This window comes from Mastigoproctus giganteus, chromosome 11 (genome assembly GCF_048544385.1).
Source record: "Mastigoproctus giganteus isolate SK-2022 chromosome 11, ASM4854438v1, whole genome shotgun sequence".
Taxonomy (NCBI): Eukaryota; Metazoa; Arthropoda; class Arachnida; order Uropygi; family Thelyphonidae; genus Mastigoproctus; species Mastigoproctus giganteus.
In genome coordinates, this window is record NC_143585.1 from 57674918 (window position 1) to 57694015 (window position 19098).

The 19098-nt window shown below is 33.7% G+C and overlaps 1 protein-coding gene across 4 annotated transcripts in view; it reads right to left on the bottom strand.

Moving 5' to 3' along the window:
• LOC150078026 (sister chromatid cohesion protein PDS5 homolog A-like) overlaps positions 1-19098 on the bottom strand; it is a 797139-nt gene that overhangs the window by 694441 nt on the left and 83600 nt on the right. For all 4 annotated transcript variants that reach the window (XM_090384327.1, XM_090384329.1, XM_090384326.1 and 1 more), the window contains exons 4-5: positions 10146-10343; positions 2249-2335 (exon numbers count right to left, since the gene is read on the bottom strand). In XM_090384327.1, coding sequence (XP_090240453.1) covers positions 2249-2335; positions 10146-10343 — 285 coding nt within the window. The remainder of the gene's footprint in view (positions 1-2248; positions 2336-10145; positions 10344-19098) is intronic.

Here is a 19098-nt window from a genome sequence, read left to right on the forward strand (position 1 = left end):
GACCCATATTAGCCACATCATAAGATGTCTACCAAAACACACCCTATTATGCCTCTAATAGGGTGTATGTGGCTTCCTCTGTTGATATTAACATCTGAACTTGCCACCCACAAATGGAGCAAAGATGACATGCATGGCTAAGACTTCAGTGTAAGAACATGGAATAAGGTTAAAATGCTGCTCCAACCAATAACGATCTGTCATGAAAAATTCACTTGACTCGCTATATTCCCAAACTTGATCACACATAGCCAACAGATGGTCTCACCAATGTTGCTTCCCACAATATGGGCATAATCTAATAACCAAATCATCCTCGCTGGGTACAATCTTACCCTAAAAATTACCGACTGCAACTTCTTGCCAGTGAATCATATACAACCAGCCGACCGGGCTAGCCGAGTGGGTAAAGTACCTGCCCGGCAACCCAAAGGTCGCGGGTTCGATTCCTGCCTCGGGCTTGGATCAAAGTACTGCAAAAACCTTGGGAGGTGCAATATGGCCACAGAAGCCGATGCGCCAACAACTAGCAAATCAAAAAAAAAAAAAAAATCATATACAACCAATATGGTAGCATTGCAACACCCTGGCAAGACATTCTGAAACACCCATACTGTGAGAATGTATATTGTGGCAATTATTTCATTGTTAGAATAGGAGTGGTAGATTATATTGGTTAAATCTCCCCTACTTTAAATCTATCAAGAACACTGTGGGTGAGGGGATATTCACATTTAAACAGACCCATTCCAATCCAGGAAATTTCATTATTCCTAACAACCATGGAACTGGAGTGTGACCATGCTTGATTGGAGCAATGTGTCATTAAGGGCAAGTTGCTACTATGGATAAAGGGATGGTTGAGAAGACACAGCGGTTATTAATGAGCATACCTCTTCTTGGACAAATGTTATTAATAGAGTTCTCCAGAGTTCAGTGCTGAACAAATTGTTGTTTTCTATATTTATTAATGATATTGATGAAGGTTTAATGTCTAAGTTTACAGATGATATAAAAGTTGGGAGAGTGGTTAATGACAGTAATCATAGTATGCTCCTGCAACAAGATCTAGAAAAATTAGGCAGGTAGACTGAGAAGTGGTACCACACAGCTGATATCACATTCAGAGTAGTGAAGAATGAAAAAGACCTAAGGATAATTGTGCAATCAGATATGAAGTTCTCTAAGTAGTGCAGACAAGCTGCCATAGTAGCTCTCATGGGGTTTATGGTAATGATACACAGGAATTTTTCAGGCAGAAATAAGGAGGTGATTGTCCCAGTGTATAAGGCAATGGTTAGCCCACATCTGGAATACTGCATACAGGTTTGGAAGCCTCATTTTAGGAGGGATATAATTCTGTTGGAATGGGTGCAGAGTAAAGCAATGAGATAAGTGAGGGAAACAAAGGTGTCTTTTAGCAGGAAAGACTTCAGTTTTGCAAACTGGGGTGTGTGAAGACTAGGCACCTACAAGATCTGATTGAGAAGTTTAAGATTTTGAATGGATTAAGTAATCACAATGCTGACAGTATCCTTCCTCTTGCTCAGACACAAGGGGGCATAAATTCAAATTAAGGATAGATGCAGGAAAGATATGCAGAAATTTGCCTTCAGGCAGCAGATTGTTGATTGCAGGAACAAATTTCCATATGGTGTTGGCATTGTAGAAAGTAGTAGTTTTAATAAATTCAAGAACAAGATGAACTAAGGACAGGTAAAATCGGAAGTTTTAGAAGTGGGTAGTTTGAATAAATTTGAGGAAGAAGAACTAAGGACAGATAATGTGGAGACTTTTCAAAAATTCAAGTCTAATGGCAATAAGTATCTTCTGTTTTTTCAGCCTTCAACCTATGCAAGGTACTAAGTACTTCAGATCCCAATAACTTTCATATTTGGGATTTTTCTTTAAATAAAATAAAAAAAATACTGAAAAAAAGTTGATGCTAGACAAATAATAGGGTTCACAAGAGCTTTGCAGGCTGGAATGAATGATGTGTTTGGATCAGATTCAGTCTGTGGGTCATTTGCCCTGCTCATGTATTATGTCCTTGATGAAAAATTCTGAAATTCATAATCTGTTTATTTTGGTCTTGATATCTGTGTATGAAATAAACTGAAAACATTTCTCTGATGACATTATAGACATTTACCCAAAAAAGTCATGGCTACCTACTGAAAACTGATGTGGAATAACCATTAGAATATTCAATTACAGTTATTAAAAATCTCTTACAATAATCTCTTACCTCTAAAAGATAAAAGTAACGTTTAAAAATAGTATCTTTTGGATCCTCCAATCCCTGCAACTGCTTGATAAAAAATTCAAAAATTGTCTAAAAATATAAAAGAAAAATATGAGTAATGAGCATTTGATTATAAAATGAGCATTTAAAATAAACAGCATAGTAAAACTTCTGTAACTGAGTTCCAAAAAAAAAAAAAAAAAGTCAAGCATGCTTGCAGACACACACACACACTACCAGTCTCTACACTCAGTAGCCACCAAAATATTAACCATTCTCACAACATAAAATTGCACTCCTGAATTACATGAGAAATACCGTTTCTCACATATATCCACCTGAAAAGTAATTTTTGCCCCCCCCCCCCTCTCTCTCTCTCTCTCTCTCTCTCTCTCTCGTTAGAATTTGCAGGGATAACAAAAATGTCATTAATGGGCAATCAATGAAGTAGTGCTAAATAGGGAAGTGCCCTGATTTGTGCTGGTCTCACAAACCAGGATACTTCAGAAACATTAAATATGGTGTAAACAGCATAAGCAATGGATCCAATGTATATGGTTCAACAGTGCTGGGCAGAGGTGGCATCACAATCCACAGTTTGTTTTCTTGAAAGTATTTGAGTTCTCTGATATACATTGCATAAGTATCTAATAACTGTAGACTATATGACCAATGTAGATTAAATACATCTATCACTATAGGTCAGCACATTTAGAATTAGAAAATTACATTGGCTAATAGTTAGCATTAGTAATGACAAACGACGCAAGAAAACAAGCTTATAAAGCATAAGAAGGGAAAAAAAAAAAACACTTCCCATATCAGCTGTCCAACTCCTCCAATAGTTTGTCTAGTTATTTTTATTCATTTTTTTTATTTTGCATGGTGCCAAAAATGTCATTATGGTCATTACGGATCAATGAAGAGGTGCTGAATAGGGAAGTGCTAGTTTCCCAAATCAAGGTGCTTCAGAAACACTAAATATAACCCTCTACATTACCAGATGGAAGTCTGTTCCAACAATCAACTACCTTCTAGCTGAAGGCAAATTTCTACACATCTGTACTGCAACCATCTTTTTTCAATTTGAATTTATCCCCCACCCCCCGATGTTCTATATAATGCAAGAGAAAGGATGCCATCAGAACTGCGGTTACTCACTACATTCAAAGCCTTAAAAACCTTAATCAAAACTTCTTGTAGGAGCACAGACTCCAGAAATTTGCAGAACTGAAGCCTCTTGGTGAGAGAACATTTTTGTTCCACTCAATATGTTCCTCTTCTCTGCACCATTACAACAGATACTTCCAAAAATGAGGCTTCCCACCTTGCATCCCATATTTAAGACTGACCTTAACCATTGCCTTATACACAAGGATAATCATCTCCTTATCCCTGCTAGCAAAATTCCTGTATATCATTGACAAAACCCCATGAGTTGTTCATCTCCACTGTTCAGAGAACTTCATATGTGACTACACAATTATCCCTAGGTCTCTTTCATTTTCCACTATCCTGAGTGTAGTACCAGACAGTTGGTATGTTAATCTGGGATTACTGCTGCCCATATGAATACCTTGCATACGTCAATGATAAACTTCAATTTCCACTTCTCAGCCGATCTGCCTAACTTTTCTAGATCTTATAAGTACAAGATCTAGAAAAGTACACAATCTGACTTTAGAACAATGGGTTCAGCACTGAAACCCTGAAGGACTCCACTAATAACATTAATCCAAACAGAGAAGTGCCCACTGATAACTACTCTGTCTTCCTGCATGCAACCATCCAGAGTCGTGGCGAAGGTGAGGCGAACGAGGCTCTTGCCTCAGGTTAAAAGCTGAAAAGGGATACCAAAAGAAAGATTAAATAATTTTTGAAATAGTAGTAATAATAATAGTAATCATGGCATGTGATGCAAGAAAGCAAGCGGAGCAATATGGCCTTAGTTGCTAATGCTCCTAAAAACCAAATAATAACAATAATAATAGCAAGAAAGCAAGCATTGGGCTTAAGTAGCATCAGCCAAAAAAAAAAATTCACACCACCATTCCTTCTAAATGTTTGTCCAGTTCCTCCTTAAATTTATTTAACCTATCAACTTCCACAGCGACAGATGGAAGTTTGTTCCAGCAATTAACCACCCGCTGGCTAAAGGCAAATTTCCGCACATCTATTCTATAGCTGTCATTCCTCAATTTGAATTTATACCCCCTTAGGTTCGTAATCTGAACAAGTGGAAAAATCCCATCAGGATTCAGCATGCTCAACCCATTCAAGGTCTTTACACCTAAATCAGATCACCTCGCAGATGCCTAGTCTCCAGCCGCTGCAATTTGTAGAACTTAAGTCTCTCTTGGTAATAGGATCCCTTCATTCCCCTCAACAATCTTGATGCCATTCTCTGTACATGTTCAAGCAAATCTACATCCTTCCTAAAATGAGGCCTCCAGACCTGTACACAGTACTCAAGGCATGGCCTGACCATTGCCTTATTACAGAGGGACAATCACCTCCTCCTTTTCCCTGCTAGTAAAATTCCTGTATATCATTGACAAAACCCTATGACCTGCTCTGGCAGCCTGTCTGCATTGCTCAGAAAACTTCATATCTGACTGCTGACTGACGCATAAATGAATGATGCATAAATAAATCTGTTATATATTTATAATAAATACTGCTTATGAGAATAAAAATCACTTTAAGCAGTTTTTATTTTATTTTTTGTCATCCTATTATTTTTATTAAAACATATACCAGAAATGTATTTTTAAAAAATCACATTTTTTTAAATTAAATTTTTTAAAAATATTTTAGGGAAGAGTGCAATTTTCATTCTTGTCTCAGGTACTAAAATGGCTCAGCACAGTCCTGCAACCATCCCTTTATCCAGAATAGTAGTAGATTGCCTTCAAAGTCACATGGCACCAATTTGTACAGCATTCTTTTATGTGCAATATTATCAAAGGCTTTTCTGACTAAGCACATGATATCAAAATTATTTTTTGAATTCAGCTCTTTATCCAGAACAGTAGCAGATTGCCTTCAAAGTCACACGGCTCCAATTTGTACAGCATTCTTTTATGTGCAATACTATCAAAGGCTTTTCTGACTAGGCATATGATATCAAAATTATTTTTTGTATTCAGTTCCTTTGCTGCTGCACCATAGTATCCAATCAGACTAGTCAGTGAATCCCTGGTGAAAGAAGTAATACAGAATCATCTATTCTGGAATGCAACTGTACTGAAATCATACACCAGGGACTCTATCAGTTTCCCTGGAACAATAGTCAAGTTAACAGGTCGTCATTACTCATGGCACTCTTCAATCCCTCTCTGTGAAATGGGGATATGTTCACACATTTTCAGTACATAGAAACATTTTCAGTGTAAGATTATGACAAAAGTTTTCCTTATCTCCTTGCTGCCTCCCTTAATATAATCGGCTAGTCCTATCTACCACAGGTTCCTTTTTCTATATTTTTTAATTTATATTTGAAGAGAAATTGTTGAAGTAATCTTCACAATTTATATTTGAAGAGAAATTGTTGAAGTAATCTTCACAACTTCTCTTCTACTTTCCTCTCAGAGATCACAAAATCATTCAGCATCCTGTAAGAACTTCTGGCATCCATATCCCTAAAAACATTTCTCTTATGTGTGAATGTAGATTCAAAATATCTATTTAGTTCCTTGGGGTTGTAGAAGACATTCTCTCAGATATGCCAGATAAGCTGTACTTGCTACCTGGGAGTCTAAAACGATGATGGAACTAATATTCGGGTGACACTCAAGTCAAGTGGACCCAATTTCGGCAAAGTCTGAACAGTCAGTGACAGCCAAATCCTCTGTTTGCACCTTCACAATGGTGGGACTGTTAGTAATCCTGGGTATAACCCCCATGTGCAAGCACACTGTGGGTGACCACCCATGTGTGAACCAAAATAAGCAGGGGTCAAGGTGTGGTGCCCACACCGCATGGAAGAATGCTGCCCCTCTGTGTTACAAGGCAATACTAGGTGGTAGATGACTCTCATCAACTGGTGCAATACCACCACTTTGCTTATTGGAGGCTTGAAGTGGTGGAACCCATGTTTAGTCTTCAGAGCTAAGTTCCAGTCAACCCTTCCCCATCTCTTCCATCATGCAATATGACTGATGGCTTTCGATGAAAACTAGACAGAACTAGAAATACTATGAGTTACATCAGTAAATATATGCCATAGTAGTAATATATAGTCATAAGGCAGATGCAGCAAAGATAAATAAGCTGAAGACATTTATGATAGTAAGTGATATATATCTTTTATTTGTTAATTTTCAACATATTTTCAAATGTCTGATCAAGTTCATCTAATTTCATCAGTAAAAGGAAGCAGCACTGAATTCATATTCAAACAGTAACATTTAGTCTTCTTCATTATTCCTAACACAAATTTTTAATTAATACTTTTATCTGGTGTGCCCTGACTAACTGAAGCCACCATTAGATAAAGCCTGATCACTACATCATCAGTGGGCTAATCCGTTGTGCTAAGGGGTCAAGAAGTAATTCTAGTAGTAGTGCTTTTTTTCATGTTATTTGTGCTATTGTGAATATTATACACACAATATAACTTTGTGTTTGTGATATTTCATCTCATAAAAGTGCTTTGAAATTTTTAATAATGCCTGGAAATTGTTGTGTCCTGGATGCCTTGGAAATTATCAAGGGGTCCGAAAGTACACATCTTTGGCTTTCCGTTGAAGGATACTATTTTAACTAACAAATGGTTGAAAGCTATACCAAGGAAAGACTTTGTGCCATCTGAATATTCAAAGGTAAGTTTGCTAAAATAAGTTTGTGGTACATTAATAATCGTTATCTTAAACAGTGGTATTTTAACAGTAATGAAATGATAGTATAGCACATTTATCTAATCACACAATTAGCTATCATAAGGAAATGAAACAGATATATTCTTGTCAGAATTTTGGCTTTTGTGGTTTCATTTATATATAAAATGTTCATTTCATGTATTGGATACACTGAATAAAAGTGCATGCTTGTTTAAGAAATCAAAAAATATCAATATTTGTATGATATGCAATGTTAATTTTATTTATTGCAACTTTTAACATAGATAAATACACAAAGTGTAATTATATGCCTTTGATAAACAATAGGCCAGTGTATGTTGACTGAGGTATCCTTAGTTGTAAAAGCTAATAACAGTCATCTATGAGATGCTAATAACAAGTAAAGTATTATGTCTTATTATTAGTATTATTAAAGTAAAGTAACTGTATTATGTTTTAATATTTAATATTTCAGCCAGCACCTTCCATTGCCTATTCAGTCATGATTAGTAAAGATTGATGTTGTCAGTATTGTACATTATTAATTTGAAATTAATAATTTAAGCAAGTCAAAGTCACTGTGAAGGTGAATACTTTCAATCAGATTACTGATTAGAACAGATACCAGTAATTGCCAACAACAGTGATGTTAATAATATTTCTTTTGTTTTAAATGCTGCTTGTAGTTTACTGAATTCAACTGCAGGAGACACTAATAGTGAGACAGCATCAGGATTTAAATTCATAAGTGAACAATTACGTTTGTTTGAATGGGAAAAGAATACTGACATTCCACCAAAGTATTAATATTTTCATCTTTGATGTTTTCGATATCTCCACATGCATACAAATTTCTACAGCATACTGCATTTCTACTTCTCCTTTATCTAGGTACTATTCGTGGGCTTTGCTCTTCTCTAAATGCAAAAATTCCACATGAACAGCAAGAGAATCATTTTCTGATATAGGCTAAACATAAATTGGCCTTTTTAAATTCTTCAGAATACAAAATTAGTTTAATGATCAATGAAATTCATCTGAAACTTTATATTGATTACTGATTGATTTTCTTTGAATGATGTTTGCAAAAATGGTCATTTTGGAGAAATAATTTTAAATTTGCTAATTAATACCCTTATCAATATTTTGCTAAAAAATTTTTGTAAAAAGAAAAATTATGTATTAAAAGCAACAGAAAGTAAAAACTGCAAACATTGAAAATTGAAAAATATTTTCTGTTTAACTATAGTAATCAAATTATTAGATTTTAATGTATAAATGTATACATTAGTTGATTTACAAATTACATGTAAAACATTCAGAATGTAATAAAATAGTTAACTATAAAATGTGTTGTCTTCATTTTTTCATAATGTTATGATTAAAAAAAATTATCACACTAAGTATCAAAAGTCTTATCTTCCTTCATGGATTAGGTGATCCACCTGTTTTAAAGAAGAGGTCTACCCATCTTTTCTTTGGTCTTCCTCTGTCTCTTTTTCTTTTGCTCTATATGTATAAGCTAATTTATGGAATCTATTGTCTTCCATTCTTTCTACATGTTCTTTCCATCTTTGTCTATATTCTATAATTTTTCCATTAATTGAGTAAATCTTTAATTCCTTTCTAATATTTATGTTTGGTATTTTATCTAATTTTGTTCATCCTTTAACATATCTTAAAAATTTCATTTCTGCAGCTTGTATTGGTATCCATGTTTCAGAACCATAAAGAAGTGTTGGTATTGCCATTACTTTGTAAAATTTCAATTGTGTTTCTTTCCTTGTTTTCTTAGCCAGAGTTCTTTTTATTGTTCCACAAATATTTTGAAATTTCCCCAATTTCTGGCTCATATCTTCTTCGATATCATATGTTATATCACATCACTGATATTTAAAATGTTTTACTTGTTCTAATTTTTTATTGTCTATAACTATTTTTGTTCTCACCGTATTTTTCCCTTTAAAAGCCATTGTTCTAGTTTTCATCGTTGATATTTTAACTTTATATTCTTCTGTTATTTGGTTTAATTTAAATACTGCTCTTTGTAAATTTCACTATCTTGAATAATTACTTGATCATCTGCAAATAACAGTGTATTAATCCTATTGTTTGTATTTAAATATATACCTGTATTAATTTCTTCTTTCCATTTACATATCATATCCTCGATATATATGTTAAGCAGTGTTGGTGACAAGCTACATCCCTATCTAACTCCTTGATTTATTATATTTTCTTCTGTTAATTTATTACCTGTATCTATTACTATTTTTGTTCCTTGATATAAACTCTGTATTATTTTGGTAAGATGCTTTGGGTATCCTTTATTACTCAATATGTCCCATAGTTTTCGTCTGTTTACTCGATAAAATGCTTTTTCATAATCTATAAATGCTAAATGCGTTTCTAAATTAAACTCTTTTCGTTTTTCTATTATTTGTTTTAATATAAATATATTATCTGTACATGATCTTCCTTTTCTGAATCCTGCCTGTTCTTCTATTAATATTTCATCAGAGATAATTTTAATTCTATTATTTATTATTTTGCTATACATTTTATATACTGTATTTAGTATGCTAATTCCTCTATAATTCTTTGTATCATTTCTATTTCCTTTTTTAAATATTGAAATAATTTTTGCTATCTTCCATTCTTCTGGTATTTTATATTGTTCCCAACATTTATTAAATAAATTTAGTATCCTGTCTTTTAAAAAACTTCCTCCATACTTGATCAGTTCTGCATTTATACCATCCATTCCTACTGCTTTCCTATTTTTTGTAGCTTTCAATGCCTTTTCCAATTCGTTATCGGAGCTATGTCACTAACTGGGTCTAACTTATCTCTTCTGTTTGATATGTTGGGTCTTTCCACAATTCTTCATAATGTTTTTCCATTGTTCTTCTTTTATTATCAGCTTTGTGTACTTCTTATGTCCACTTATGATGGCATCAAACATGCAGTGATCAGGCCTTATCTAACTGTGGCATTGGACTAACACATTCATCATGAAATATAAACAATTAGAATGTTCTGAAAAATATAACTCATACCTTTAACTGCTCCGGGTCTTTGTAGGGTGCTTCTGGTGCAAATACTCTAAATACATCAGCAATACAACAGGCTATCAACAACCTAACATCCTTGCTTGGATGGGATAAGAAATTATCACAAGCTAAATGCATGGCCAATGGAATGTACGTAGTATTGTCATCATCCTGGCTCATATTCTGAAAGGCTTGGGCACATTCCTAAAATTAAATTATAGTCAAATATAATGTTTTCTAAGGTAGGGTGTTTTTTTTTTTTTTTTTCATTCTTTTAATAATCCAAATGAATCCTTCAATTAAGCTATGTTACTATGCCATGATAAAATTATACAATAAAGTCAAATTAATAAACTTTCAGCAGCAAAGTAACAAAATATGGATAGGCCTAACCTTTTGTGAATTGCATCAAAATTTGAAAGCAATAAATATCCAAATTTCATAAATCATATTCTATTACAGCTGTCCAACTTCTAGCCAGAAGGGAGCCAAAATTTAACTCACACTCACGCACACACACTATGTGCTTTAAATTAATTTTAATTCTAAACCTTTAATTAGATTTAGGCTATAATACTGATTTTAAAAAATCTGTGTAACTAGAAATTAAAACAGTGTCATCACTTTGTGAAATATACATATTATATAAAACAGTGGTATGCATTAAATCAGTGGTTTTCAACCGGGGCGCTGTGGCACCTTAGAGTGCTGCAACAACATTCCAGGGGTGCCACGTAATTTGGGTTTAAGTTACTTAAACTTCTTATTTTTTTTATTTATGTTTATTTCATTATAAAATGGTGTAAAGTATCTTTTTAATTTTTTGGTAATTTATAATTGATGTTTACTTAGTACCTCTATATAAAGAATAAAATTATTATATACTGTCATATAATTTGTTATATATTTGTTGGTATTTTATTTATATATATATATAATTTGTATTATGAAATGTAATTTTTATAATTATATTATTGTAATAACTATAATATAACATATATATATATATATATATACAGAGAGAGAATCAGATCTAACAGGCAGAAAATTCAGTAGATTGAGTAGGGGTGCCGCAAAATAAAATAAATTACTTAGGGGTGCCGTTATTAAAAAAAAGGTTGAAAACCACTGCATTAAATAATGTAACTGATGGCTACCTTGTATCATTGATTATTTGTAAAAGAATAAGAGAAGTTTACCTCAATATGATACGTAGAACACTTCAGCATGATACTCTCCAGAAATTAAAATGAAAACAATTAAAAAATCAATTAATTATACAAAGTTTCCTATTAAAGAAATTTTTCACTTAATTAGACTCTTAGTGACGCCAACTATATCACCTTTTGAGACAAAGTATACAAACAAATTTTTGGTTTGCCAATGGGATTAAGCCTGAGTGGCCTAATATCAGAGATCTACTTCTCTACGATTAAGCATATACATTTGATGCCCTTTCTACCCCATATCACATACTATGGGAGGTATTTAAATGATGTTCTAGTCATTACCGATAGTAACACTATCCAAGATATTTTACATGCATTTAATAATATTCATTCTACACTCAAATTTACATTGAAGAGAGAGAATACGGATACCAAGTCATTAAATTTTCTAAATTTCACACTTATTAGGGACGCGAATAAAATCCAATTTAACTTCTATCAAAAACCTACAAACACCAGTATGCTTCTGCATTATAACAGCTATCACCCATTCACCTACAAAAGATCGATTATCTTTAATCAATTTCTCAATGCTTATAAATATTCAACGACGGTATCTGCTTTGGGCTCAGAAATACAAATATTAACCAGCAGATTCTTAAACAGGGGTTACCCATTTGCTACAATAGACAGAATTAAGGTACAAGCTAAGGATAGAATACAAAAAATACACCAACCAACAATAGTAATATCAAAAAATACTTTATTTCTGTCCCATACATTGAACAATGGCACAAACAACTTAACAGATTCTTTAAAGATACCGAATTTAAAATTGTAGCCAGGCCAATACGGAAATTACGCACTACTGAACAATCACTCAGTCCTTTCCTTGTTCGCAACACAAATAAATGACCTAGTATACAACATTTTTTGCGGTGATTGCGACTCGTCTTATTAGGGTTCTACACGGTTTCCTCTAAATTTTCGTGTTAATCAACAAAAGGCCAGTTCATGCTTCTTGTCAGGCAGCGTCAGCATTAGCCTTTCATGCCGTTAATGAAAAACATACTTTTTTATTTAAAGAGGCGAAAATACTTAGTGTTCAACGTAATTATACAATATTAATTGCAGAAACCGTCGAAATTAAATTACATGAGAATTCTGTTAATGTTTGCCAGCCATATCTAATTTCTGACTTGTGGTCCTTTACACGCATGTGCAAAAACAAATAATCCCAATTTAAGTTCCATGCTCAACCCTATTCGGTAATTTTCATTCCTGATCACAACATATTGTCAGCTTCAGGAAGGAAAATCGTTTTGCAATTTTTTCATTAAATTTATTTTTTGAGTTAATTTTTAATTGCATTAAATTGATTTTTAATTGTGTTCATTTGATTTTTAATTTTGTTCATTTGATTTTTAATTATTGTTAATTATTTCTTACTGTAATGTAAGATTTTCGATTTTTTAATTGTTTTCGTTTTAATTTCTGGAGAGTATCATACGGAAGTGTTCTACGTATCATATTGAGGTAAATTTCTCTTATTCTTTTACAAATATTAATATCAACATAGAATGTACTGAGCATTATAGCTCTGGTTCATACTATCAAATTCACTGATTATTGTAATGCTAATCATATTGTAAAAAAAGGCTCCCCCAGTTATCTTTCTATTATATCATTAGTATATAGCAGGAGTGACCAACTTAATTTGTGATGCAATCTACTTTTTTCCTTCAAAATGTGCCATGATCTACCATCTCAAAAATTTCATTGCACAAGGTGCACAAATCGAGGGATGACTGTATATTTAAAATTCGTTGTGATCGACCGAAATTAAATCCACGATCAACTCGTTGGCTGCCCCTGGTATATAGGAAAACTGCTAAAAGTTATAAACTTTTGATCTGAAAACTACTACTGCATTTGAGCTAACTTTATGTAATATTACATAAAAGCAGCTCAAATGCAATGAACCTGGCTTGCCCATAATGTAGAATGAGTTTTTTAGATATTTATTTTATTATTATTTTATTATTATTAGCTATATGGTGCAAGGAAGCCTGAGGCTTATGCTGCACCAGCCAAAAAAAAATTCGCTAATTACCCTTTGTGTGTGTGTGTGTGAGAGAGAGAGAGAGAGAGAGAGAGAGAGAGAGAGAGAGAGAGAGAGAGAGAGAGAGAGAGAGAGAGAGAGAGAGGGAGAGAGAGAGAGAGTCAAAAGTAGAAGGGAATCACCATGAAAGAGAAGAATGATGATATCCAGCTCAGGACCCTGGGTGTGCCAAGCCCATACTCACCAGATGTGAGCCCTGATGTTCATAAACCTCTTTAATTTCAATTCGCAAGGCGTCCATAAAGTCCTTGTGTGCACTTTAAAACTGCAAAACCTTAGGTTATATGAGAGCAGTTGTCGTGGTTGTACATGGTTTGGGCACATACCCCGTAGATTACAATATTAAGATCACATACAGTAATTCATTTCATGTGCCATACGTTTTTTTATTATTAAGAACACAATTTTCATATTCAATAATGAAGAAAGAAAACAATAAAGAAAGAAAGAAAGAAAGAAAGAAAAGAAAGAACATATGCAATAAAGAAAGAAAAAAAAATAATAATAATGAAATAGTTTTATTATGTGTGCTGCCATCTTACAGCAACAGTGAGAACCATTTTTAAATACTTTAATACAGCCCAGAAATATAAATAAATAAATTTTCTGTTTATACTCCAGCACGACAACCAAGTCAGTAGAGTTTACAATAAATCATCAATACAAATATTTATCGTATTTAGTAGTCACGGTCTTGAACCCCGGTCCACTCAAGGAACGGGTGCTATGCACTCTCGCTCCTGACCACTGGACTACGTCAGGCTCTGGATATAACACACTAAATACCATACTAAACATGGAACTCTTCTGGGATATACAAAGTTGAAACATAGCAAATTACAGAATTTTTCCTGGCATACAACCAAATGGGTTATCTCCTGATTAAGGAATACAATGCATTCCTGAGTAGTTTTCAAATCAAAAGTTTATAACTTTTAGCAGTTTTCCTATATACTAACGATATAATAGAAAGATAACTGGGGGGAGCCTTTTTTTTACAATATGATTAGCATTACAATAATCAATGATGCCATCAGTTACATTATTTAATGCATACACTGCACAGTGTTATATATAAAGTGCAACATTACATCACAGTAAAAACAATGTGTAGTAAAATATGTTGTGTTAAAAAACAAGGTGATAATAAGAGTGTCAATAAGTTTTCATTCTAAAATCTGGCAATGGTCTGTACCCACGATTTCAGTTTATACCATATGTATTTACTTAATTTCTATTCTGAAATTTCCCACTTGTAATAACAATGTATTGTACTGCACAACAAAATGAACATCAGGAAAAACATTTTATATGAGAACCTGCAAAAATATGACAAACATGCTATTATACTAATACAATATCCTCTAACATGTACTGGGGGGGGGTCCCTCAACTCTAGGAAATAATGGTTAATTCCAGAGGTCACAGGTAGCTGGCAGTGCCAATTAAAACCTGGACATAAATGCATGTACTCTCAATAACAGAGAGACAAAACAGATTTGGACAAGAAAATGACACTTCACAAGATACATGATGGTAGGCTGTCACTTATCAGACATGCTATTCACCAGTAGAAGAAAGAGCAGACATCCAACATCAGCTGTTTTAAATGTGTGCCAACAGAAGGCAATCATTTATCCCAAGCCAAGCCGACTACCATTAATAACTACCAGAATATGTCAACAGTTGAAACAGATAGTGAGAGGAAACAGACACTTTTATTGAGCTGACAAGAGAGAGAGAGAGTTAACAGATCTGGGATAAGTGTAGGAACAACAGCATTGAGAAAAACTCTGTAGAATGGGTTATCGTGGTTTTACAGCTGCTTGTAAGCCAATTCTGTTTCCCAGTAATGCACATAATAACCATGCATCCTGATGCAGGGCACATTCTCTGGATATAACATATTGAGCACTATACTGAGTGCAGAACTGTTCCAGGTTATACCAAGCTGAAACAGCAAATCGCAAAACTCTTCACATAACCAGTAAAGGATTCAACATGCTCTCTTCCACCTAGATTTGAGAGAGCATGCATTCAATGTGCCATAATTTTCAGAACGTTGAGAAATAATTCCAAAATCCTCAACATTCCAAAAATTTATAAACAATGGCTGAAAAGTAAAAGTCTGGTATTCATGACTAAAAGTGAACTTACCTCTGAACTGGGCTTTGTTCTGGTGAATCTGAACAAAGCCCAGTTCTGATTCACCAGAACTTTTTTTTTCTGGTGAATTTTTTTTCCATATACATAAACTAACCTCGACACAAGCAAAAAACAAATAAAAATGGGCATCAAGCTATTAACAAAAATGAAGCATTACTGCTAATAGCCCAGAATTCAATGAATGAGCTGATAGAATTGAGCAGTTAATTATATCTGTTTTACTTTTACACCACTCATACATTGACCACTTAAGCATGACCACCTATATGCATTACAGCACAGCACTTGGGTGTTTTTCGAAAAAGAACAGCAGACGATGATTTTTAGTGTTTCTCACCAACCATTGAAGTAAAAACGAAAACCAAAATCTTAAAAAGCTTTATAAGTTGAGGAAGAAGGCAGAAGCCTTTGAAAGCTTCAGTTATTTTAGCACTTTTAATCTAGTATATTTTATTGTATTTTAATTCAATATTTTATTATCATTTTATTTGTACATTCACTGTAAACTACATTTGTTTTATCCCATCTTAATTCAGTATTTTATTATCAGTAACATTTAATTTGTATAATCACACTTATTTTGTTTTGTTTGATTTACTATAAATGTATTGTAAATTTAAATATAAAGCTTTTTAAGATTTTGGTTTTCGTTTTTACTTCAATGGTTGGTGAGAAATGCTAAAATGTCCTGATTTACAAACACTGCGCATTCTTGAGTAGTAGTTCATAAACTGAAAAGTTCAAACATCAAGAGCAATTTTTCCATATATAATGATATAAAAGAAGGGTATGAGCATAACAAACATGAAGTGGAGATAAATCACACTACACTGAGTTCAAGCATGAGATGACACAAGACAGCAGTAGTGGAACAAGAAATGGGATGTGCCTGTAGCATCATGCCCAAAGTATGGTTTCACTCAACTTGTATAATACCAATAATAAACTGTGATGGTGTAGTATGATGGCATGGGTCGATTTTATGTGGTTTTGACTCAGTCCATTGGCTTCACCAATGACACCATGAATGCAGCTATATATTGTGACATTTTGAACAATTCTAACTTATTGCATTGTGGTCAATTCTTCAGAATGGCCAAATTTGTAAAAAAAAAAAAAAAAAAAAAAAAGCAAAGCAAAGCAAAGTTATAGAAGAGAATGGTGAAATTTTTAAAGTTTTAAAAAAGTCCATCCCATCATTCAATAAGAAAAAAATTGTATAGCAATACTTGTGTATGTATATGTAAATACACCTAATTCTGTTTTTACACGATAGATACGTTCCTGAAAAATACGTGTAAAAAAAATTCGTGTAAAAAAAGACATTGTATTTATGGAAGAAAAGAAGATTGGTTCCGGATCTAAAAAAAATCAGTAAAAATAATTAAAAAAAACACATAAAATATTCGTTTTCAGCTTATTATTTTATTTCAACAAAATACACATGTAATAATATGTAATTAAAATGTACTAAAATAAATTTGTATGCATATGAAATGAAAAAAAAATTCTTCATGAACAAAAAAAAATCTGTTTTACACATAACAAGATTTTATTCATTTTCACTTTCTGATAATAAATGGCGCATACGTTTGCGTACGACTGGAATATTACTTCCATCACTAGAAATGTTGTGGACATCGTCTTCTTCCTCTAATGAAATTCTTTCTGTGATCTCTTCAGCAAAATCAGCACGAGTCTCCTCTGGTGCTGATGTTTCACCGGTTTTACGAACGAATTCAGTTATTAATCGTTGTGTTCGTGTTTTGGTTAGGCCGTTATATAATTCTCTGTAAGAGGCTGTCAACAACTTCAGTTCACGTTGAAACTTCCCAGCGCGTTCCTCATTAGGGTCATGTTTGACAAAATGATTACCTAATTTTCTGGCCAGTTCCAGACCTTCTTTTATTAAATCTGCATTTAGAACAGGATCATTTTCTTCATTATCACTACGTTCTGTGGGATAAGGAGTCCCAAGGACAACCTCCAATATTTCATCTTCGCTTAGGGCTTTGTCGGTTAACAATTCATCAATATCTTCAAACGATAGATCATCGAATCCTTCTCCACCAATTTTGTGTGCCATTGTAATGATGTTGGGAAATTCGGTCGTATTAGGGATGATGGAATCTTTGCTTTTTACACATTGTGGCCAAACCGCTTTCCAACACGCATTTAAAGTTGCTGGTTTTAATTCAGTTAACGCTAATCCAACTTGATTGATACAATCCATAATTGAGAATTTCTTCCACACATCAATGACTGTTAGTGTTTCATCATTCAGTTTGTCCAAAACGTGTTGGAATGTTCGTTTTACGTAGTATGTTTTAATTGTCGCAATTATACCTTGGTCTAGCGGTTGTATCAAAGATGTAGTATTAGGTGGCAGAAATAAAATTTGTACGTTTGGGTGTTCCAAGACAGGATGGCCGGGTGCATTGTCAAGAATCAGAAGAACTTTAAATTCGAGACCTTTCAAATTCATATAACGTCTGACTTCTGGGACGAAACATTTGTTGAACCATTCTGTAAAAATAGTAGTGGTCACCCAGGCCTTCTTGTTTGCCATCCAGTGAACAGGCAGTTTATTGATATCTACACCTTTCATTGAACGTGGGTTTAGGGCTCGATTTACCAGCAGTGGTTTCAACATACGATCTCCTGAAGCGTTGGAGGAAAATAATAAGGTCACACGATCCTTAGCTACCTTAAAACCACCAGCAGTTTTCTGCGATTTGGCTACATACGTTCTGTTCGGCATTCGTTTCCAGAAGAAACCAGTTTCATCTGCATTCCACACTTGATCAGGAGTGTATCCTCCATCTTCAATAATTTTTGCAAGTTCCTGCGGGAATACTTTAGCAGCCGATTCATCTGCAGATGCAGTTTCACCTTTAATTTTTATATTATGAAGAGCATTCCTTTTAAGAAATCCTGTCATCCAACCTGTACTCGCAGAAAATTCCTACTTTCTGTTTAACTGAGATGAAGTTCTTGGCTCCTTTTCTTTAATCTGTCTGTAAATTCTTAGTGCTGTTTGCTTGATGGCATTTCCATCTACTGGTACTCTTTTTTGTGACTGATCTTCTATCCATATTACCAGGGCCTTTTCCATTTTTTCCTTGACAATATCTCTTGTATATGATGATGAATTAACACTTACTTTTGTTCCAGAACATACCGACTTCCTAATTGCAGCTTCATTTTTCTTAATAGTTCTTACGGTAGCTTCATGTACATCAAAATGCTTTCCTACAGACGTAGCCCCTTGTCCAGTTGCAAGACGATCTAAAATTTGAATTTTAAGTTCCAAAGAAATCGCTTTCCTTTTCATTTTGGTAATAGGCGAATTATTCGACATTATATAAGGGCTACCGAAAAATATCTCAGTTATAATTAATAAAAAAAGGTATGAAAATTTTGTAAACTTACAATTTATTGACTATCGGCAAAATTAATAAATTTATATGTGCACGAATTTCACTAAAGATTCTTTCACTTT